Here is a 23,646-nt window from a genome sequence, read left to right as displayed (position 1 = left end):
AGTCAGGGGAAGGTGCTGTTTTCATTGTTCTAAGGGCTGGACAGGCCAGGGAAGCTGCCCAATGCCATGGGGTGAGGGTCAGGCTCTTAAGCCAGGCTCAGTCACGTACTGTGTGTTTCTTCTGTCTTTAGCTACTTGGCTGGTGAACACTTGGGATGGCAGCCCCAGAGACCAATACTCAGAAATTTAGCTCAGACATTCCCCACCTCTAGGAAACCCTCTCCAGCTCCTTCCCCCACCCCCTGCCCCAGCCCATGAATGTCTTTCTCCCACACTTACCTCATAGCACTGAAGGGCACAGACACAGCAGTGCACTACCTTGACTGTGCCTGTAGGAAGGAGCTTTGTGGGGACAGGGGTCCTGTCTGCTTTACCCAGGATCGTGTGACTGGCCCCCTGTAACAGCACAAGAGGACCCTCCCTGGGGGTCATAGATGAAGCATACTGCCCTTTGACCACCCGAAGGGGACCAACCTTCTCTTTCCTTAGATCAGACAGTATACTGATCTTGTGAGAATGTTCTAGGAAAGAAGAAGGAAAAAAAATAAAAATTAAAAAAAAAAAAAAAAAAAAAAAAAAAAAGCCAGGTGTGGGGAGTTAAAACTGGAAGAGCTGACAGAAAACCCCAGACAGGACTGGGCCAAGGTCAGCAGGACCACAGCACAAAGAGACTGTTTAATTAAGTCTGCTCCTACAGGAAAGTCCTTGTTAAGGGAGTTGGCCCAGGGGAGGCCACTGGCCTGGGGCAGCTCCCAGCTCACCTTCTCAGTACCCCTCTTTGCTGTGGGGACCATGCACTCAGGACTCTGGCCTCAGGAGGCACAGCATCCCTGCGCTCCTGGCCAACCACCAACGGGTGGCTTCTAGTATCCACCTCTGAGAACATGACATAGTTCAAGCCCTGACTCCGGCTTGAGATGACCCCATAGATCAGATGCTGACACCAAGCCTGCCAAGCTGAGTTCAGTCCCCGAGACATGGTGACCTCCACACACTAGCCGCAGACTGTGGGAGGCGTGGAGGTCCCTGTCCTCACAGTTAAGCATCAGGGGAACCTGGAATACTAAACACACAGGGCTGTTCTTTCAAAGGAAAGGATGCATAGCCTGTTATCCGTCCAGAAGGCTGGGAGGGGACGTGGGTAACAGTCTGGTGACCTTTTCACTATCCGTGTGGCCGAGACCACACCAGATCCTTCCATAGACCTTTTCTGTGAGCTTGTCAATCTATAGAGCCTATCTTTATGGAAAGTGTCACATGTACTTTACAAAAAGTGTTGATATAGTCACGTCTTTGCTTTAGTGTGCACTCAGGGTTGAGTTAATTATTGCCAAAAGGGTTTTCACCAAATTGTGCTGTGCTTAAATATACCTAAAATAAACTACTTGGGGTTAGACTCCTGAAGTGTGAGCCAGCACCAGCTACTCAGTCATGCTGAACTAAACTATCTCCTTGCCTCCCGAGGATCATTACTCTGGTGGCTGTGGCAGTCGCAGAGACCCCTGCAACAACAGATGTACACACACACACACACACACACACACACACACACACACACACAAATAAATGTAATAAAAAATTGAAGGAAAAAAAAAACCCAGCTATGGCTCAAGTTTGATGAAGGAGTTCATTTTCCACTATGTGGTGGGCAGATTTATTTTGGGAACAATTGGGTTGGATATATGTCTTCAATAGTCAAAATCTGTAAAAGTCATCTTGAAGCTGTAGGCTTATGTGACCAGGGTGCTGAGCAAGGACCCAGAGCTTGTCAGGGGCTTCCCCCCAAGTTACCACACCAGGCTGGGCCACACTGGGGTTGGGAGTCTAGAGTCCCATTTCCTAGGAGCTCTGGAATTTTCTTCTATGGAACTGGGTGTGATATCTGGGGTCAAATTCTTTTCCTGTTTCCAAGGCTTAGCATGTGGAAAGCATAGGAGGGGTCCCTCGAAGGCTGTAATGGAAGCAGAGGGGAAAGGATACATATGAGTCAATTGTAGGCAGGACAAACAGCATGAGCCTTTTAAATTTCCATTTGCCCTGGGCCCATCAGGAGCACCAGCAAGATGTGTTTCTTTGAACGTGAAACCCTCAAGCCCCTGAGAGGTCTCTATGGTCCCTGATTAGCTACTGACCATCCATTTCCATCATACCAATTTTATAGAGAGGAAAACAGGTTTAAAGAGTTGAGTCATTCACTTAAGGCTACACAGTAGGCCCCGTCTGAACATCTACCAGTCCTCAACTATGATTCAAGACCATGCTGAGCCTGGGCCAAAAGGCCCTGGTGAAAGTTGCAGGCTTGAACTTTATCAGACACCAAGGCTGGCATCAGTCTCTGCCTGTTCCATAGTCTACCAGGGATTTAGCCCAGGATACCCTGGAAGCTGGAACCTGCTTCCTTTTCAATGACCCCTGGGGAACTGCTGTGGTCACGGCTGCCATTTGCTTCGTGAGCTTGCTGAAGTCTGGGAGGGTTCTTGGGTTTGAAGTTGGGGACCCTCTGGTGGCTGCTACACTGCACCTTTGTACGTTTCTGCTGGGCAGACCCCTATGCAGATAGCCTCCTTGACATCCCCTGTCTCCTCAGTAGCCTCCTGGTGGGTCCTCACAGCTGAAGTGATGCACCATGGGAACCACAATCTTCACTTCCCTCCACCTGATGCCATCCTGTCCTCTAGCCTCTTATCCCAGGTAGTACCTTCTCATCTGCAGATTTCAGTTACCAGCTCAGTGTCGGACCCCGCCCCCCTGGGTCCTCCCTCACACGCACTGGAGACAGCTCCTGAACCCTGCTAGTCATTCCTTGCATAGTCCCTGGTATATCTGTGGCCTCCTTATTGATCTACTGGTTTAGACTCCCTTCTAACAGGATGTCGACCTCACCTGTGGGATTTGTTCCCTGCAGTGTATAGTGGAGACTGCCAGCTACAGCCAAGCAGTAGAGGTCAGTAGATGCCACAACCAATGCTGAGCCAGGGGGTGTTGGCACCACAGCCGTCAGGCAGGTGCTCCCTACAGTACTGTCTGGCAGAATGGGGGAGAAGACAAGATTTGTGGGGCACTGGAGGCACCACTGGCCTAAGCGTGGAGGCCACAGTCAGCCAGGTCTTTGGTTTAGATTCTGCTTCTGACGTACTGGGAATCTGGAGGGATTGTGACATTCTGATGTCGCCCTCATGTGGCCAACATGGGGACGACGGCTGTCTGAGCATCCATCTCCCCTCCACTTACCTGCCAGTCTTAGCTTTATTAAAAGTGCCTCTGTTGTCCCTTTCCAGGTCCCGCCACATTCTTGGAGTCACCTTCTGCAACAAGAACACAGTTGCCGGGACAGATGTTCTGCTCAAATCCCCTCCTGGGGCCCCCTGTGGCTTCCAGAGGTAGTCTGGATGGATGTCTTGACACAGGATGGCAGTCTGCATGTGCATCTCTCCCCTTGCCCCAGCAGGGCCCTGGCCTGCATGTCTCTGCTCCTTCTTTAGCATCCTGGAGACTGAGCCCAAGGCCTCACACACACTAGGTGCTGTACCTTTGAGCCTTATCCTTGGCCCTCCTGCCTACCCAATCCACAGCTCACTCATCACACACGGCAGCCACGGGGACAGTCACACCTCCCCGGATCATCACACATTCCCTCCCCCTGCCAGTGCCTCCAATCCCAGAGGCTGAGTTTTCTTGATCCCTCCTTAGGAAGTTCTCCTTAGAAGCTCTTCTGGTTTAAAAGGTCCTCGTGGTATCTGGCATGTGACATCTGGAGCCTCTGTCACCAGTACCATGAAATAACCACATAGACTTTATGAGTGTTTGAATTTCCTGCCTGAGCTGCTCTGTGACAGGAACTGGGTTCACTGGGTTTACAGATGGAGCCACAGCCTCCATTTCCGAGTGGTGAGCAGTGCCTGATAAAGACAAGCTGCATGGATGGAAGGGTGATAGATTGATGATGGACAGGTGGGTGAGTGGGTAGGTGAGTGGTGGATTCATGGAGGAATGAGTGGGCAGGTGGGTAGATGAATGATGAAGAATGAAAGAATAATAGATAAAAATGGATAGATAGGGTAGATGGGTAGAAGAAAGGATAGATAAAGTGATGGATAAATGGGTAGATGCGTGGATGAGAAAGGAAGATCAGGGAGAGGGATGCAAGGAAGAATGGATGGGTGGACGAAGAGATAGATGGAAGAATGAATAAAATGGTGGGTGGAAAGAGAGATGGATGGATGGGTGGGTGAGTGAATGGATAGAAGATTGGATGGGAGGATAGGTAATGGATGGATGGATGGATGGTGGATGGTGGATGGATGGATAGATTGATGAATCGATGGATGGATCAATGGATGAGTAGATGAATAGTGGGTCGACGGGTAGGTAGACGGGTTGGTACGTGGGTGGGCGGATGTAAGAATGGATAGGGGGGATGAATGAATGGATGAATGTATGGATTCTCAGATAAATGAACAACCAGGAAGATGGATGAAGGGTCATCTCTTCCAATTCCCTGAGTGAGGGTAGGAGAGACATAACTGTGCCCATCCCCATATTCTGACACTAGGGTGAGGGCATGGTTGCCTTGATCCCCTCTCTGGCTCACATCTGTCCTACCCAGCATCATAATGACAGGGCTCGGCTTTATTTCTCAGACCTAACTGCCATTTTGTCCTCTAGCTCAGCCCTGGACTTGGATATTTTCTTGGTCACATAAACGCTTGCCTCCCTTCCTGTGTCTTCTGCAGAGAAAGAGTGCCTTCTCCCCCTCACCTGGGTATTCCTTGTGAAGCTTCTGTCGCAGGATCCGCCCCTCTGGAAAACAAGCGGGAAGAGAAAGCTTGCAGGTGCTGGGGGTGGGGGGGTAGAGGGCTGTGCTAGTCAGTTTCTGGTTGCAGCGTTGCGCAGATATTTTGACATTATTTTGAGGGTCAAAGGGGACCTGAGACCAAAATGTTTGGAAACTACTTCCTGGATCATGAAGCTGTCCTGACCTCTGACCCCAGGAGAGCTGGTAGCAGGAAAGACTATACCTTAGAGTGGTCACAGCCTGCAATTTATTGTGTGTGTGCATGCACACAGGTGTGTGTGTGTGTGTATGTGTATGCATGCACACGTGTGTGCAAGGGTACATGCCTGTGTGTGCTTGGAAGCCATAGAAGAACATTGGGTGATTGGGTATTTTATCATGTTTACCTGTTATCATGTTCTACCTTATTCCTTTGAGGCAGAGTCTCATCTTGATTCTGCCTGATCCACCCCAGTGGTGGGATTTCACACCTGGTCACACTTGGCTTTTTTTTTTCTTTTAAGGTCCTCATGCTTGCTCAGCAAGGACTTTTACGCACTGAGCCATCTATCCAGCCCCAGCAATTAATTCCCAAATGGCCTAAGAAAGTGCATGCATCCATTTCTATGGAGAAGAATGTTTGAATAGTGCTGGGCCTGGAGGTGGTCACATGAACGTTCCTGCAGCTTTTCTGTAAGTCTGAGATTCTCTGAACACGCAGTTAAAAAACTTGTTTGGTTTAACTGTATCTTTTAGTTACCATGACATATGTGTTCTTATTCTCTGCTGAGAGTTTACCCTAAAGGAAGGTGAGGGACTTTAAGATGACTCCAAACTCAGATATAATTACCACCAATTATTCCTAAGTGACAGCCCTGAGGTCAAGGCTGGGAGAATTTACTTCCACCTGGGAGGCTGGAGGTGTTCCTGTGGGAGGGGAGGCATGCACAGCACGCATGGGCATGTGCAGGTGCAGGCACACACAGGTGCATTCACGCACAGGTGCATGCTCAGGTGCGTACATGCCCTTTGCAGCTGGTGGGGCAGGTTCCCGACCTGATTCCTCCCTCTTACTGTGCCAGGGCTGGAGGTGGCACATACCCACTGAGCTTCAGAATCTGCCCCTGCAGTAACTACTACATTACCACCCCAAATCCCATTTACAGATAGAAAAACTGAGGCTAAGAAAGTCTTGGGACAGAGCGAAGCCACCCAGGAAAGAGGAAGCAGCTGCAAGCTGTTTCTGAAGTTCTGGGTCTGGATTCTTGCCTCCATTACACTTCTTTCCCAGGCTTGGACCTTGCTGGTGTGGTCTTGTTGGATAGGCTGATCTCTATGCTCAGCTTCCCCCAGGAAATGCATCCATTTGGACTGGGTTCAGACTCCCTAGATCTGGTCTGAACTGGTTTGATTTACACCAGTCTTAGAAGTCATAGAATCAAATGAGCAAGATCAGGGGACCAGAAGGAACTTCCTGGGGCCTGGATGCAGCTCAGTTTGGAGAGTGCTGCCACACTACACAAAGCTTTTCGCTCCATCCCTTATGCATAGCCCAGCACAGCAGTTTATGGTGTTGGCCTGTAATCCCAGCATGTTAGGGCAGAAGAATCAGAATTAAGGCCATTCATAGCTATAGTAAATAGAGGGTCTGGGCCTTGCCATAAAGAGGCAGGGATGGGGGCTTCCAATGTATGAAGCATCCTTAGCCAGGCTGGGGCCTCTCATGGAAGGCATCCCTCTGTCCTGCAACCCCTGAAGGCTGCCTGCCTTCTGGTGTCCTATACCTGCAGGTTCACCCCCACTACCCCCCTCACTGTGACCTGGTATCTAGGAATTGGCAGTAATACATGGGAAGATTGTGGAGCCACAATGGTCATAATGTGTGTGGGTTAGCCTGGCTGTTCCTTACAGAACCCTGACTCCAAGCTTGACCTCTCTGCTCTTGGCCTGTTTCACACAGCCAAGAGTTTGTGATTCACTCTAAGACAGATATATTCATGGTGGCCAACTGCCATCTGAGAAGCCTTGCTTCTCAGACAGTCCAGATTCTATGAGGTTTGAGCCTCATAGATGGCTCAGCAGGTAAAGGGGCCTGCTGTATGCCCAAGCCTGATGACCCAAGTTCGAGTCCCAGAACCCACCCAAGGGTGGGGGGAGAGACTGAACTCCTCAGAGTTGTTCACAGACCACACGTGTGCCACGGTGCCTTCCCTTGCTCTTTCCTTAACACACACACATATACACAATCGTAATAGATTTTAAAAACTCAAATTCTATGGGGTTAAAGACAGATCCAGAGATGGGTACACAAGATCCAGTGTTCCCTAACACCTATGGTGGCCTGGCTCCACTCCCAGAACTCTGCAGAGATGCTCTCACCTGCTCCCATGACAACGGCAAGTGGTTCCCATTGTACAGGGGAGGAAACTGAGGCTTCATCAGAGAGATGAAGAGACTGACCCCAACGTCACCCAGGTAGCAGACACAGAGCTGGGGTGACAGGTGGGAGCAGGACATAGAGCAGAAAGTGACAGGGTGACAGGTGGGGCTGGGGCGGGGCCTGGGCAGAGCAGAGCAGCGGCACTCACCTGTCTGTCGACGCTGCTTGACACACTGCCCATGGTTGGGTATGCCCTGGGCTGGGTCCCCTGGGCGCAGGATGTGGCACTCATAGCCTGAGGGACAGAGTAGTGGCTCTGCCCCGTCCTCAGTGGTGCTGCAAGCCTCTGCTGTGGAGGGACATGGACCAGGTCTCAGATGGCAGACCTGGGGGGCAGACAGGGCACCCCATCCAGAAAGGCCAACTTCCAGCCCCACCCAGATACCAGGCCATGTCTGTGCTTCTCACACAGTGCACACAAGTACACTCAGATTCCAGGTTATGTTTGTACATACATGTGCACTCAGAGAGGCTACCTCCCGCCTGAAGACCCCAGGCTGCATCTGTGTCTTACATACAGAAACTCTGAGAACCACCTCCTACCAGCACCCAGTGCACATGTACATAATCACTGTATCCTAAATCACACAATCACAACATGTAATTATATGTACAATGGCATACCCTGAAACATGCACTCATGGCTACAGCCATATGTGTATACACACACATCTACAATCAACACACATATACATGCTTTTGCACACATGTGCTTATACACAGACATACCACATTCAGCCACATCCACAAGAACAGGTGTAGCATACCCTGATGGACATGGTCCAAATGAAGGCATGCAAAGCCACAGGTCCAGCAGCATGCACGCATATACAGCCCTGCCTCCACAAACCCCTGGGCCTCAGGCCTGTATGTGGTTCCTTTAAGAAACTGCCCTCCATGCCCCATCTGCATTAAGGTGGCAACGAGGCCCTTTAAGACTTTAGGGTTTCAGACCCCTTTCCTTCTCATTCTCTACTGAGGAAGGAGCCCTGATGTCAGGGAGAGCCTTGCTGTTTTTCTGCGTAGTCCACAGACCCCAGGCTGGGTCCCCAGCCAGCATCCCTGTGACCCATGGAAGCCCAGCGAGAAGGAGCGCTGGCTCTGACTTGGGGATCCATGCCAGGTACCTTGCAACACCTCCTCAGGGCCATCCAGCAGCCAGCCGTTGCCGCCAAGCCATCGGGGTTTGGGCTGCACCAGCCAGTCTAGAACTGACAGAGAACTGGGTGAGACGGAGGCCTTCCTGGGGCAGTTCGATGTGACCAGCCTTGAGGGAGGGGCGTGTCACCCCATGGAAGAGGTGAGGATGGTTCCAGCATGCTGCCCTGTGGGGGCATGCCACAGGCCTGCAGCATCCAGGCACCGTCACCCTCCTGTCCCCCAGTCGCACAGCTGGGGCTGAGAGACCTGGGCCCGATGTCATTGCTGTCATCATCACTAACTGCTGTGACCACTCCTGCTGCCAGGGAATGAACGGATGATGCACCCGTGTTCCCCAAGTACCGTGCATGGGTCCAGAGACCACAGTACTGGGATATGGAAAACAGTGGAGCAGCCCACACTCTGCCCTGCAGGGCTGACCCCAAGTGGCGGACACTAGGTACACAGATCAGTAAACCAGACTTCTGCAGCCTCTAACAGTGGGAAGGGGCAGAGGGAGGACCTGCTGGAGGAAGGGCTGCTGGCAAGGGAGCACCCTCTCAGAGGAGGGTCTGAGGGCTGTGGAGGAATGAGCTTTGTGGGTATCCAGGGGAAATGTTAGGAGTACCCAGGCATCAGATCAGGGTTCCACCTCTGCAGCAAGGACTGCCTGGGGAAATCTAGAGGCTCTGGGGCCATGGGGCACTGGCCAGGGATTTTTTTGTTTTGTTTTGTTTGTTTTTCGAGACAGGGTTTCTCTATATAGCTTTGCACCTTTCCTGGATCTCGCTCTGTAGACCAGGCTGGCCTCAAACTCACAAAGATCCACCTGCCTCTGCCTCAAGGATTTTAAAGAAAAGTGCTCAGTCTCGATTTGATTACTTTTAGTTTTTGAGGCAGGACCCCCTGTAGCTCAGGCAGACTTTGAACTCCTGAGAATGACCTTGAATTTCTGGTCCTCCTGCATGCTGAGATTATAAGTGTGTACCACCACATCTGCTTTACACAGCGGTGGGAACCAAACCCAGGGCTTTGTGCTAGCTAGGCAGGCACTTTACCAGCTGAGCTACATCCCCACCCTGGATATAAAGATATATGTGTATTTAGAATGTTTATTTTTGGGGTGTGTGCATATGTGGAGGCCAGATGACAGCTTGGGTGAGTGTGTTCTCTCCTTCCACCATATGGGTTCCAGGGATTGAACTCAGGTCCTCAGGCTTGGTTGCAGGTGCCCTGACCCCTTTATCCCATACACTCTTATAGACTGAGCCATCCCACAGACTGCACCCCTTTTAAAAGGGTGGAATCTCATGGTGTTGACACTGACCCTGGAATGTGTATATTCCATACTGGGGGCTCCATGCATGCAGATGAGGCAGCTGCACCCCACAGATGCTGCAGAGGTGCAGCTGAAGGCTGCAGGTGAGTACCCAGGCTGGGCAGCGGGTAGCTCAGTACACATAGCTCAGTTCCTTCTCTTCCTCAGGCTGGCATTGGATCCACTTGACCCCTAGTCTCCTGACCCCAGCTCAGCTTACCTGGTGGAGGTGGCACAGCCTCCAGGCAGGCGTAGGCACAGCCATTGTAGCAGCAGCGCCTGTGTCGCGGGCACTGGGAGTCGGCCTGGCAGCGTGTGGCCTGGCAGGCACCTGGGGGCAGCGTCCGTGGGGGTGGTGGGCAGCGGTCTGCACGGGGTTGCTGGAGGCCTGTTGGTGTACCCTCTTCAGCCTGTGGGACATAGTAGAAGGGCATCGGCCTAGGCTCTCAGCCCAAGCTTCCTCCCTGGGCAGAACCTGCTGCCAGGGTGGGTCGGTGAATGGAGCAGTTCTGGGGTTGACTGGCTGTTTCTCTGTGAGTCCAGAGAGATGGCTATAAGAGGGAAGCAGGAGGGGAAGGAAGAATGAAGGAAGGGGGGGGGGGGGAGGAGGGATGGGAGGAGGGGTGGTAGGAGGAAGAAGCTGTAGAAGGAAGGTATTTTTGGAATACCTTGGAGGAGATAGCTCTTCTCTGTCTACATGTGTTTGCACATACATGGGTGTACATGTAAACACACATGCAGATACTATACATGTATATTTCTGTATAAACATATATTTTTAGCCAGGTGGTGGCGGCACATGCCTTTAATCCCAGCACTTGGGAGGCAGAGACAAGTGGATCTCTGTGAGTTCAAGGCCAGCCTGGTCTACATAGTGAGATCCAGGACAGGCACCAAAACTACACACAGAAACCCTGTTTCAAAAAACCAAAAAAAGAAAAAACAAAATGATATATTTTTAACTAATTATCCACATGTCTAGAGCTTTGAGTATTCATGAATCACACATAGAATATAATCACAAACATCTTGGATAAGTCTCACACACTAACACGGAGGTGGGAAGGTCACCTGAGAATATTTGTACGCCCTCTTTTGTGACACTAACCCAAAGTCAGGTAAAGTAGCTGGTATGGGGAGTCAGAGAGGTTGCCGGTGTCACTGACTGGCCAGCCAGGGCAGGTCACTCCAGACAGCCTACCTTGGGTCCCTCTGACAAGACTCCACCTATGCTGGTCACAGTGTCATGAGGGAACTTGAAATGGGATGTGAGGAGGGCAGATCATTAGACATTAACACACACACACACACACACACACACTCACATACACAGGTAGCATACACACATGTACAAATAAACAAAGTGACTTATGTCATCAGGTCTTGACTATGTGTGGATATGCATTAATTAGAACGTACGTGTTTAGTGCATATGCATGGTGTTGCGGGGGGAAGAAGGTGGGAAGGAGATGTTTCAAAATAGCCGCATTGATCCACACTTGGTGATTGAATTATGAATTTCTTTCACCTTTTTTTATATACAGGGTCTCATGTATCCCAGTTGGCCTCAAACTTGCTATGTAGCTAAGAACAACCTTGAACTTCTGATCCTCCTTTCTCCACCTCCCCAACGTTTCCTTTCTAGTTGAAAATGGCTGCTGGAGTTTGTAGAGGCTTGTGGTGGGCAAGAGGTCCAGGGCAAGCTGTTCAAAAGCATTCTGGCTAAGATAGTGCTTGCTGGAGCCAGAGTTGTGCTTCAGCAGCAAGCAGCTGTGGTTGTCATGCAGTGCCCTCTCTTCAGCAGCATGCAGCTGTGGTTGTGTGCAGTGCCCTCTCTTCAGCAGCATGCAGCTGTGGTTGTGTGCAGTGCCCTCTCTTCAGCAGCATGCAGCTGTGGTTATGTGCAGTGCCCTCTCTTCAGCAGCATGCAGCTGTGGTTGTGTGCAGTGCCCTCTCTTCAGGAGCATGCAGCTGTGGTTGTGTGCAGTGCCCTCTCTTCAAGAGCATGCAGCTGTGGTTATGTGCAGTGCCCTCTCTTCAAGAGCATGCAGCTGTGGTTGTGTGCAGTGCCCTCTCTTCAACAGCATGCAGCTGTGGTTGTGTGCAGTGCCCTCTCTTCAGGAGCATGCAGCTGTGGTTGTGTGCAGTGCCCTCTCTTCAGCAGCATGCAGCTGTGGTTGTGTGCAGTGCCCTCTCTTCAACAGCATGCAGCTGTGGTTGTCATGCAGTGCCTTCTCTTCAGTAGCATGCAGCTGTGGTTGTGTGCAGCGCCCTCTCTTCAGCAGCATGCAGCTGTGGTTGTGTGCAGTGCCCTCAGTTCAGCAACAAGCAGCTGTGGTTGCATGCACATTCTTCATGACATCAGTGGAGTGTTCAAAGCAGCTGGGATGCATGAGAGAAGTCCAGCACAGTGAAGGGTTTAACAACAGGAAGTCAAAAGACTCCAGGGCCAAACATCTTAGCTCATTTAAAGAAAAAAAAACAAAAAAACAAAAACAAAAACAAAAAACCAAAGGGTTGTTTGCATCAGAACCCATCTTTAATATTAACAGCACTTGCCCTGTGTTTACCATGTTCTGCTCCATCCAGTTCTATCCAGTTCTGCTCATGGTGGCTTCAAATCTGAAGCATTCTGCTGTGTGACCCTTCTCCATATGGGGACAACACAGCACTTCTCTCTTTGGGTTTTCTGATGATCAGACACACCGAGACAGGCACAGCAGTGCCCGGGGTGGTGTTTGTCCCTGGATGGAAGCTAGCTCAGGGTCACCTGTGGCCACTCCTACAAACTGGTCTTTTGCCTGGAAGACTGCTCCACGTCTGTCTTCTGGCTGGATGACCTCCCAGCCCTCAGCATATATATCCTCCTGAAGGTGGTCTCCCTTCACTAGCAGACACATGGATCTTCCTGGCGCAATCCTGACCCACGCACACTTTCGGTGCAGCCATCTCTGAGGCTGCAAACACCATGCAGTACTGCTGATATCCTGCAGGGGGCATCTGGTCACAGGGAATAAATTTTGCTCTGGATGCCCCCAAGCTGGCATCAGAGCAGGCAGTGGCTTTCGGTTTCCTGCCCCAAAGCTGATGTGCAGGGTGGGAGCAGCTAAGATGGGGGTGCTCTGGTGACAGCTTGCTTCACCCAGAGAACCTGTTTCTTCTTGCTTGCCCAGATTGCTCATTCAATTTGTGAAAGGTAGGGGGCTCAGTAAAGAGCTTGCCTTGCAAGTTTGAGTACCTGAGCTCGATTCCCAGAACCCTTGTAAAAATCCAGGCTCACTGAAAAGTGCTTGTATCCCGGTACTTGGGAGGCAGAGACAGGCCAGCCTAATCTCTGTGAGCTCCCTGTCCCAAAAAACAAGGTGAAAGCTGGGCAGTGGTGATAGTGCACGCCTTTATTCCTAGGACTCAGGAGGCAGAGGCAGGTGGATCTATGCATTCGAGGCCAGCCTAGTCTACAGAATGAGTTCCAGGACAGCCAGGACCATTACACAGAGAAACTCTGTCTCAAACATTAAAAACAACAAACAAACAAACAAACAACAAACAACAAACAAACAAACCAAAACCAAAACCAAGGTGAACAGAGCCTGAGGAACACTTGAAGTTGTCTTCTGGTGTCCACACATATGCATACCCCTGTACCCACACCTGCACTGCCTACACACATCCACACATCTACCCACACACGTCCACACAACTATCCTCCACCTATACAAGTCTACCCATAAACACGCATACATACATCTAACCCCCAAACACACACAAAAATAAAGAAATGAAGGAAAAAAATGAACGATAAGAGAAAAGCATTGCTAAGTGACTCTTAGTGGATATGGAGAGGAAGGTCTGAGGTTAGAGGTCCCCAGAGACTCAAGGGAGACCTGTAGGGGCTTCTGAGCCCTGCAGTCTACTGTCCTCAGCATCCCGCCCCTCTCTGTCTCTCACATCCAGACACTGTCCCCAGTTGCTTGGAAACTGCTGGCAGGGGACATAACCCCTCACCCTCCACTCCACATCCATCATCTACAGGATTAAGTGAACTCTATCGAGTTTAGCCTCACCAACACTAATCCTGATCCACCCTGACAGCCATGCTGGCCCCCTTTGGAGGGTGACTGAGAGCCACTGGGTACTGGCAGGGGAGGTGGTGGGTTTTCTTCCCAGTAGGTCACATGTGCAGGCACTGTGGTGCCCGGAGGTCAGCAGCCTCTTCTCTCCCTGGCCCCCTGTCTCATTAGTTGGTCAGGGGCAGCCCGAGTGAGGGGTCTGCGGAGAGACTGGCTTTATACTAGCTGGCCACTGTTGTCCCTTGGGAACACAGGCCTGTGTCCCAGGATGGAGAGAAGCACCCTAGGCTGCTTCCTGACAACAGATGGGGATCAAGAGCTGAGGGGCCCTGGTTAAACAGTTTTGAAGAACATTCCGTGTCCTGCAAGGTGACACTTAGAAAAGCTCTCAACAAAGGTGCTTCCTGAGATCTGAGGAACTCAAAGAAATGCAGGGTGTGCTCTGCAGCCCCTCCCGGTCACAGATTACAGGCTTGGCAGCCCCAAGGGTCAGGCCAGGACTGGCTCCCCAAGCCCCTCTCCTCCCTCCCCTGTTCCCTCCCCAGATGTCCTGGTTGTCCCCTGCTAGCCATCCACCACCTGCCTGGTGTACTTGTGTACTCTGCTCATGTGCAACACCCCATCCAGCCATTTGTCACTCCCGGATGTACTTGTGTGCATGTGTGTGTCTGTGTGTACATCTGTGTATGTATAAGTGTGTCTGTGTCTGTGTGACTGTCTGTGTGTCCCTATCTCACTAGGACTCCACACTCCAAAGACTAGATAGGGCTAGCCCATGAGTCATATTCCAGAGGCTGGCATGGTGTCACCAATACCTAAGATTTGCATCAGTCTTACTCTTCACACGTGCTGTCCCCTCTACCTGCTGCTTTCCGATACCCTTTGCTCATTCTTTATGTTTGAACCCCAGAGCCAGGTCTACCTTTAGGCAGACTCAAGAGGCATGGGACTAAAGGTAGGGACAGGTCAAGGCTGACAGAGTTGCTCAGGTCAAGAATCAGACCAGTCTAGGGTTGAACCTTGGAGCTGTGGGATCGATTCTCCAGGAAAAACCACTAATTTACCTGAGACTCAGTTTTCCTCCTCTTCAAAATGGGCACAATAGCAGTAGTTGCTATGGTTGGGGTAAGGCCTGGCCTGTGAGGTGCCCAGCTCAGAATCCACAATGCTTCACCCCAGTTAGTACTGATCACCACTGTTTCTACCGAGTTTGACTCTGTGAGTTCAGGGGGCTCCGTTCCCATCTCTATAACATTCTGTCCAACCCATACCAATGCCTTTCATCGCTTCCTGCCTCCCTCCCACACATCACTCACAAGGAGTGATTGGCTGGACACCCCTGACGCCATGTACTGAGGTGCGATGCTAAGACAGGTTCAAAAGAAGCCTGCAGTGCTGGAGAGATGGCCCAGTGGTTAGAGCACTGGCTGCTCTTACAGAAGACCAGGGTTCAATTTCCAGAAACCACATGACAGCTTACAGTTGTCTGTAACTCCAGTTCCAGAGGATACAACAGCTTCTTCTGGCTTCTGTGGGCACTGCATGCACGTGATGCCCAGACATGCACAAAGGCAAAACATCCATAGACATAAAGTATTTTTGTTTGTTTGTTTTGTTTTTCGAGACAGGGTTTCTCTGTGTAGCTTTGTGCCTTTCCTAGATCTCACTCTGTAGACCAGGCTGGCCTCAAACTCACAGAGATCCGCCTGCCTCTGCCTCCTGAGTGCTGGGATTAAAGGCGTGCGCCACCACCGCCTGGCAACATAAAGTCTTAAAAAAAGAAAAGAAGAAAAAGAAAAACTTGTCCCCAGCACCAGGAGCTCTGGTCCAGCTGGGCACAGAGGATGTTCAGAGATAGACCCACAAACAGTGGTGTAGTGGCAATGTGATAACCTCACTGTGGCAGAGTTCTTAGGAGCTGTGGGGGTGGGCACGTGGGACAGGGACTCCAGCACTGAGACAGGCTTCTGCGCTCACACCACTCTCTGACAACTGCTTGGTGTGGCCTTGTCCCTCTTGCTGGCACTGTCACACAGAGAAGAGACTGAGGTACATGGTCACCACCCCAGAAAGCTCCAGACTCAGACCCTGGGCCATCTGGTTCATGGTTGTGGCTTGAAGCAGAGCTTGTCAAGTGCTTACCCCACTCAGGAGCCTGCAGCATGCCCCACTGAAGGTGTTACTAACCCATTTTACAGATGGGCAAACAGAGGCTCGGGACTAGAAAAGGCATCTTGCTCAAGCCGTGGCTCTCCATAGAGAGCAGCAGATTGGATCACCCTGACTCCTCCGGAGCCTGGCCATGAGGATCCTTCATCTCACACACCCCAGTTTCCACCATCCTGGGGAATAGTCCCAGTTCAGGGCACAGTTAGCTGTTTGTCATCTTCATCCAGGAACATTCTAGAAACAGCTCGTTCCCAACCCTGCTTGTGGCCGTAACCTACCCTTCTCTCCAGCTTATGTTGCTGCCTGGCTGGAAACGAAGCAAGAGCACGTCAAATCCCTCCCAGAAGCCAGAGTGACAGCATCCTTCATGAGGCCTTGGCACCCCCTTCCCGTGATGTCCAGCCTTCATCTGCACTAAGGACTATCCTAGTGGAGCATCAAACACCAACTCTAGGTAGCACTTAGGTGTGTCTCAGCTCCACACACTAGACCTGAGCAGAGCGATTCCCCTAAGCTCTTCAATAACCCCGTGGCTATATTCAACCTCGAGATTCTGGTACCTGTATAGGTTGACAAAGCCCTTTTTGGTCGGTGCCACCCACAGGAAGTGAATCAAGGATATGCCTTCACTGGACCTGAGAGGGAAGCATCAGCGGGTTCAAGTTCAGTGTCCTCGAACAGCCAGAGGCGGCCTGGTGAACAAGTGATGGGTCATCTGCAGGGTGGAACATCACATGGGCCTTGGGGGAAGGACAAGAACCAGCCACATTCACCAATCTGCTGCCTGTTGTCAGATGCAGATCACGTGCAGAGTGAATCTGCCACACACAAGGGGACCCAGAGCAGGGAATCCACAGAGACAGAGCCCTGGGGAGGCTGCTGGGAGAATGGAAGTGAGAGCTTATTGGGTATGGGGTTCCTTTAGGGGAGGGAAACACTTTGAGAGCAGAGAGAGCTGATGAGTACACAGTGTTGTGTGTGCACACAAACACATACATATAGATAGACACATACAGATACACACACACATACACAAGACACACATGGATACACACATAGACACACATACACATAAATACACATACACACAAACACACACAGATACACATACAGATGCACACATAGTTACACACACACACACACACACACACACACACACACACACACACACATTGATAGTTTGTCTTGGTGGATGAAGCTTATTTGGTAGTGTGCTTACCTAGCATGTTTAAAAACCAGGATTCAATCCCCAGCCCCGAATAACATGCTGCACATGTTTGCAACCTCAGCACTCAGGAGGTGGAGACAGGAAGATGAGAAATGTAAGGTCATCCTCAGCTGCATAGGGAGTTCAAGTCCAGCCTGGGCTACATAGATCCTGTTTCAAAAAAAATAAAAAGTAAAAATAAAAAAGTCTTATGTCATGTGAGGTTCAACTCAACTCAAACATTTTTAAACAATATGAATATAAAGAAATGCATGTGCTGTGGACAGGGCTCACAAAAAAGCAGAGGTCCACACAGATAAGTGATGTGTGGGGGAAGACAGAGCATGGACTGTCCTCAACCCTCCAGCTCTGGGCTGTCTGGATCTTTTGAGGGTAAGTATCAGTACTGCTGTATTAGAGGGAACTGTGGAGTGACCCCCATCTAGGGAGCTGGCACCCCACCTGCAAAGTTGCCCTCACTCCAGGCCTCCCTTACACGTTCCACCCCTTCATTCCACAAGAGAGCTTTGCCCTTCTTTGGAATGTTCTAGAGACTTCATAGCTAGACCAATAAAAATGTCCTCCAGGTCTGGTTTGCGTGGTGGAGGAAGAAAGCCAATTTTCCTCAGAGCCCCACTTGCCCTTCCTCGGGAATTCAGACGTCAGAGATCTAAAAATAAGCACCTTCCTGGCCCACGGCCCTGGGGCTCAGTGTGAGGATGCACTGGGCCTCCACCGCAGGCCAGGTCGTGGGCCCTTCCCAGAGGGGTGCTCCGAAGACTTCAGCTGGAGCAGTGTCACCCACTGTCAACTGCACATACCATGCCCTCTAGAACTTTCCATGTCTTCCTTTATGCTCTGGGTGACATGGATATCCTCTGCCTGAGCCTGTATGCATTGGGCTCTCAGTTAGATCTGAGGAGTTCTGGGCTGGACCCCAAGACACCGCCCTGTCTTCTCTTGGCTGAGTTCCAGACATGGGCGGACCCTCCCCCCCTGACACTAAGTGAGTGAGACCCACCCTAGAGCAAACCCTCTGCTTCTTTTGTCTCCTACAAAAGCAGCTAGTGAAAAAGTAAACAAATCTTGCTGATAAGAACAACAGGAGCAAAGAGTGCAGCCAAGACACCCCGAAAGCAAGCACAGAAGGTGGGCTCCAGGGAGAGAGGAGAGGCTGAGATGACATGAGCGCATCTGGTGAGGGTCTCTGTGATGGCCATTGCCCACAGTCCCAGCTGCCATGGGCCCCAGGTACCTTCATAGGTTACACACACACACACACACACACACACACACACTACATACCCCAAACATACATATGCATATTTGCATATATATGTATACACATGAATGTAAGCACACACCCATAATATTTACACATACGTCCCTGTATATACATACACTCAAACGTATATACACATATGCAAACATGCACAGACATATGCATGAATGTGTGTGTGTGTGTGTGTGTGTGTGCTCGGAGTGTGTGCTTGGTGCCTGCAGAGGCCAGAAGAGGACGTTGGATCCCCAGGAACTGGAGTCATTCAGTTATGAGGAGCCACCATAATGAGAGTTGCTGGGACTTGAAGCCAGATCCTCTGAAGAGCAGCCAGTGCTCTTAACCTCTGAACCACCTCTCCAGCCCCAACTCTTGTCTTTTCTTGAACCCACAAAGCACCTGCTGTTGGATTCCACACTGCAGATGTGGAAACTGAAGTTCAGACAGACCACAACCACTAGGCTTGCTTTTTTTTTTCTTTTTCGAGACAGGGTTCTCTAGAACTTGCTCTAGACCAGGATGGCTTCAAACTCAGAAATCTGCCTGCCTCTGCCTCCCGAGTGCTGGGATTAAAGATGTGCACCACCACTGCCCGGCATCCCTAGGTTTTCTTTAGGGCTTCACATGGGAAGACAGGGTTAGTGTTCCTTTCTCTCCTCCTGGGAGTCACTCAGGAAATGAACAGGCCTTGCTCTGGGGAAATCCAGTCCCCAGGTACAAGCTACTCCACTGAAGGACGTGCTCGGAGGTGAGAAGAACCAGGGAAGGGATGTGGGCAGCCATGCCTGGCAGGGTTTACAAACCATCTCACTTCTGTGGCCTGGGCTGTCCACCCTAGTGTGGCTGACTCCAGGCCATGCGGAGAGGGGAAATAAACAATATCACCCCATTACTCCCCATAAGTCCATAGAGGCAGTGAGGATGATAAAATAGCCAAGTCCTCTGAGTGCCCCTCCCAGCTGTGACCAAGCAGGCATTCCATTTGGGCACTGTAACCAAACACCTGTACAAATCAACTGGAAGGAGGAAGGCTTCCTTTGGGCTCAGGGTTCCTGAGATCTCTCAGAATGCTGTCTCTTTGTTTGCCCTGAGAAGCAGACCATCGCAGAAAGGGTCAGGAAGTGTGGAGACAGAGGAGAGGAAAGGGCAGGGACAGATTATCCCTTCAAATTCATGACCCCAGTGAGCTACTTCCTCCACCAGACCCCACCCCCTCAAGTTCTCAGGCCATCCTTGAGCCTGACTGTCTATCCAGGTATAAGCCCATTAGGGGAATAACCCATCCAGTCCCCAGAGCGCTGACCTGTCAATCACCTCCCCCAGGCCCTTTCTCTCAATATTACTATGTTAGGGACCAGACCTTCAACACACAAGTCTTTAGAGAACATTCCAGACCAGACTATAATGAATTATCCGTCACTGATATACTGGAGTTAACATTTAACTGTGACTCACTTTCTTCCCAATAAAAACGGCTTCCCTTACGGCTAAGTCTGCTCCAGATACCTGCAGATGGGGTCCCCAGCCCTGACCAGCCCACAGCCATCAAGAGTTCAGCACCAAGCTGCGTGAGGAGAGTGAGGCCATGGGTGCATCTTGCCTCTAAGCACATGTGGGCCACATCTCTCCTGGTTGAAGGATGGCCTGAGACCCAGAGAGGGGGCAGTGCGTGACCTGAGGCTGCATAGCTCTTGAGAGGTCTATGCATGAGGACTTCTAAGCCAAGCCTCTGAGTCACAGCCTGGCCTTTCCCGGGTATATTCTCTCCCCCACTTTTTTTCACTCTGTCACCTATGCCTGTCTGAGCAGCAGGGAAGGGCCGATGTCTGCAGATAATGCAAAGCCCAGGGATTGTGTCCAAGGGCAGCACAAGATATAAAGAGCTTGGTTCTGGGAAGAGCAGCAAAGCCCTTTTCCTCGGAGCTCGTCCCCTCCCTCCGGCCTTCCTTCCACCCTGACCCCCCTCTGAATGGCCTCTGAGCTTCAGCTCAGGCTGAGCCTTCCAGGAATGCTCCCTTTCTTCCTAATCCTTAATCCTTCCTCAGGCTCCCTTCAGGATATCCACCTCTTCCAGGAAGCCTTTGGTGGTTACATGTCTCATATGAACTTCATCTCCAACTACTTTGCTCCCTGACTCCCTTCCTGTGACTTCCTGTCTCTTGCTAAGAACATCCAGCCAGCCGAGGGTGTTGGTCTTCAGCCCAGGCCAGCCTCAGTACAGACTGACACCTCAGCTCCAGGCTTCTCCATCTGCCAAATTCACATCTACCCTTCAAAGCCAAGGGTGAAATGTCTCCAACCCCAGAACCCTCCTGTTGCTCCTGGGCAGGGCTGAACAAGCTCCCTCTTCTGTTCCCATCGCACTTGTTTGTAAGTCATGCACAAGAATATTCCAGGTGCTGATTTGAAGCTGGCAGGGAGTCCAGCAGCCCCAGCCCCAGGAGCCTGCGTTCCTCCCAGGAGCCACACATTGGCACTTCCCCATTTGATTTGAAGCCTGTGAGACACACCAGCATTCTGAGTCCTGAGCGCTTTCTGCACACCAAACCTTCACATATCTGCTCAGGTGTGTGAAGTGCGCTGTCCCCTCGACCCTCTGGAGGGTGCCCCCTTTGCACCCACCCCAGACCTTTCCTTATTGTCTGTCTCCTCAGTGCTCAAAAGCTAACACACCCCAGGGCTTCCTTCCCCTCATTCATGCTCTGCTGACCACACTGCTGTGTAGACACCCCGGGCAGGCAGCAGGCAGACAAGTCCCTCACCCAGGACAGTGCCTGCCAAACAGGGGCCACCAAAACACCAACACTAGAGCTGGGGAGATGTCTCAGTGGATAATGCACCTGCCATGCAAGTATGGGGCTGGAGTTGCAATATCCAGAATGCATGTAAAAGCTGGCAGGAGTGTCAGACACTTGTAGCCCAAGGGCTCGGGAGGCAGGCGCTAGACTGGACCACCTAGAGCTCTGGCTTCAGTGAGAGACCTTACCTTAGGAAACAAGATGGAGTAATCGTGACAAACAACTGTCGCCAATTGCCAGCCTCCACAGGCACTTGCATACACACGTATATGCACACACATACATTGCACACACCTGTAAACACACATACATGCATGTTACACACACGTGCACATACACACACACACACACACACAAACACACATCTCTACATATTTACTAAGAGGAACACATCACTCTGTCTTTTGCAGGCGAGATTGTTGGTGTCCAGAGAGGTCAAACAACTTGCCTGAAGTCACACAGCCAAAGACAAGCCCTCACTTGGACTCAGCCTCAGGGCCCCACTGTGCCTGCTTCTTCTCAGAACCTTCCTAGGTATTGCTGTCATTTGTCCCCAAGCTGTCTGCTTCACCCTCAAGGTGAGTGGGTCTCTCCTCATCTTGTACCTGCAGGTTCTCATATAGAGCTGTGCCAGCGTACTTTCCACTAAGTGGTTCCTGCCTGAGTAAGGCTCCATGGCCAGGCTTCAGGCACTGGGGAGTAGAGGGTGGGGGTCTGGGCGAGGGTGGGAGTTGAAGGGGGGAGACACCAAACGCTCAGTTTGTCCTCCAACTCTTTTACTAGAGTCTGCTTTCCAGGAAGAAGGATGCTTCAGTTAAAGCTTCAAAAGTAAAGCCTCCCTATGGGGCAGCCGTGTCTCTTGCCTCCTTGCTGGCAGGAGGGTGTCCTCGGGAGGGCACTGAGTCCCCTCTGCCTACCACTAGCTACAGCTCAGCTGGAGGAGACTCCCATGCTGCTGAGAAACCGCAGTATCTGAAGACCTGTGTCCCCTGGGCCACCTCCCACCCACAGAGGCCCCTCAACCCATCCCGGCACTTACTCGGGACTTCTCGGCCAGCCTGGCGGACAGCATTGCCTCCCAGGTGCCCTGGGCAGAGCTGGCGCCCAGTAGCAACAGGAAACTCACAGCCTGAAGGACCTTCCTGCTGCAGCGACCCATCTTGAGGCTGGTGGCAGAGTTTCCTCCAGGAGGAGTGACCTCCTCAGGCCCGGGAGAGGAGGCAAAAGGGGTTAACAGGGAGGAGGGAACGATAGCCTGGGTGGGGCCTCAGGGAGGGACAGAGTGCTTTGCCTGGTCCTCCACACAGGGTCCCTGGGATCCTGTGTCCTCACCCAGCACCTGCACCCTGGATGATGGCTGCTCTTCAGGTTATTTTTCGCCCACCCTGTAGCTCCAGTGATGGGGGTGGCTGCAAGCTGGACAGCTCAGCTCAAATGGCTGGGCAGAGGGAGGGGGGGCACCGGCAGAGACGTGGCTGCCACGGGAGAGGCCTGCCACTCCTTTCTAACCAGCATGCTGTTGCTGCCTTGGGCTGGGCTGGGCTGGGCTGCTGTCAGCACTGCCAGTGACTGTCTGTCCCAGGAACTGCTTTTGGGGTTCCTGCAGGGAGGGGACAGGAGACCACAGGAGCCTGTGGCTCTGGCATAGTGAGGCAAATCATGTTTTTATCTCTGGGATAAGGAGCTCTGATGTGGCTGTGGGACAGAGAGTGGAACCGCACAGGCAAGCGCCTTCATCCCTCTGCACTGAGGGTCCCGATGCACCAACCACTCACGGCACCTAACCCATCACCAACACACCTGCCTGCCTGCCTGTGCATACAGAGGTAGGCACAGTTTGGATGCCTATTTCTCAGATGAGGAACGTGGAGGTGGAAGGAGGTTCCCTGCTTGCTCTGACATCAGGCAACAGTGTGGGGTGCAGGTGTGATCCCAGGCCCAAAGGACCTTCTGAGGGGCTCCACTGAAGAAGGAGGGGTTGGCTCTCCTCGCAGCCCCAGTGGCACTTGCAGGGGGCAGGGGCCCCAGGACACCACACACAAGCCTCAGTTCTGCCACCTATGAGAGGGCTCTGTGGCACAGCCTGTGAAGCAGGGTGGCATTGACAGCCTGGGGTGCCCATGAAGGTGGGTCCATCCTCCCACCCACTACCAGAAGCACCTGGGACCTGGGGCCCTTAAAGCAGCTCCCAGCCCCCATTCCCCTTCCTTCTCCACATGTGCCTACACTACATTCTTGGACAGCAGGCTCTTGGCCTAGTTCCTGGGTCTCTCTGTGGGTGGCCTGGCCTCTGCCTGAGCTGGGATGATGCTCTGTGAGGCCCTCCTGACCTCCCCCTGTCTTTGCTGTGCCTGGTCTTCTAGTTTCCCACCAGGAAGGCTTTTCCTCTCAGCAGGGCCCTGTCACAGCTCTCCCTCCGGTCCTACAAGTTCCTCTGCCAGGACCTGCTTT

General features: G+C 51.7%; 1 protein-coding gene across 1 annotated transcript; it reads right to left on the bottom strand.

Moving 5' to 3' along the window:
* Window positions 1-1,608: 1,608 nt before the first annotated feature.
* Window positions 1,609-22,702, bottom strand: LOC118584115 (WAP four-disulfide core domain protein 1). The gene is made up of 7 exons (XM_036188115.1): window positions 22,235-22,702; window positions 9,893-10,082; window positions 8,342-8,425; window positions 7,363-7,503; window positions 4,759-4,800; window positions 3,232-3,305; window positions 1,609-1,951 (listed from the first exon to the last, which is right to left on the bottom strand). The coding sequence occupies exons 1-6, from the start codon at window positions 22,352-22,354 to the stop codon at window positions 3,250-3,252; spliced, it is 633 nt and encodes a 210-aa protein (XP_036044008.1). The 5' UTR covers window positions 22,355-22,702; the 3' UTR covers window positions 1,609-1,951; window positions 3,232-3,249.
* Window positions 22,703-23,646: the final 944 nt, after the last annotated feature.

The sequence above is a fragment of the Onychomys torridus genome, chromosome 5 (assembly GCF_903995425.1).
Source record: "Onychomys torridus chromosome 5, mOncTor1.1, whole genome shotgun sequence".
NCBI lineage: Eukaryota > Metazoa > Chordata > Mammalia > Rodentia > Cricetidae > Onychomys > Onychomys torridus.
This window is presented reverse-complemented; position numbering and strand designations above follow the sequence as displayed.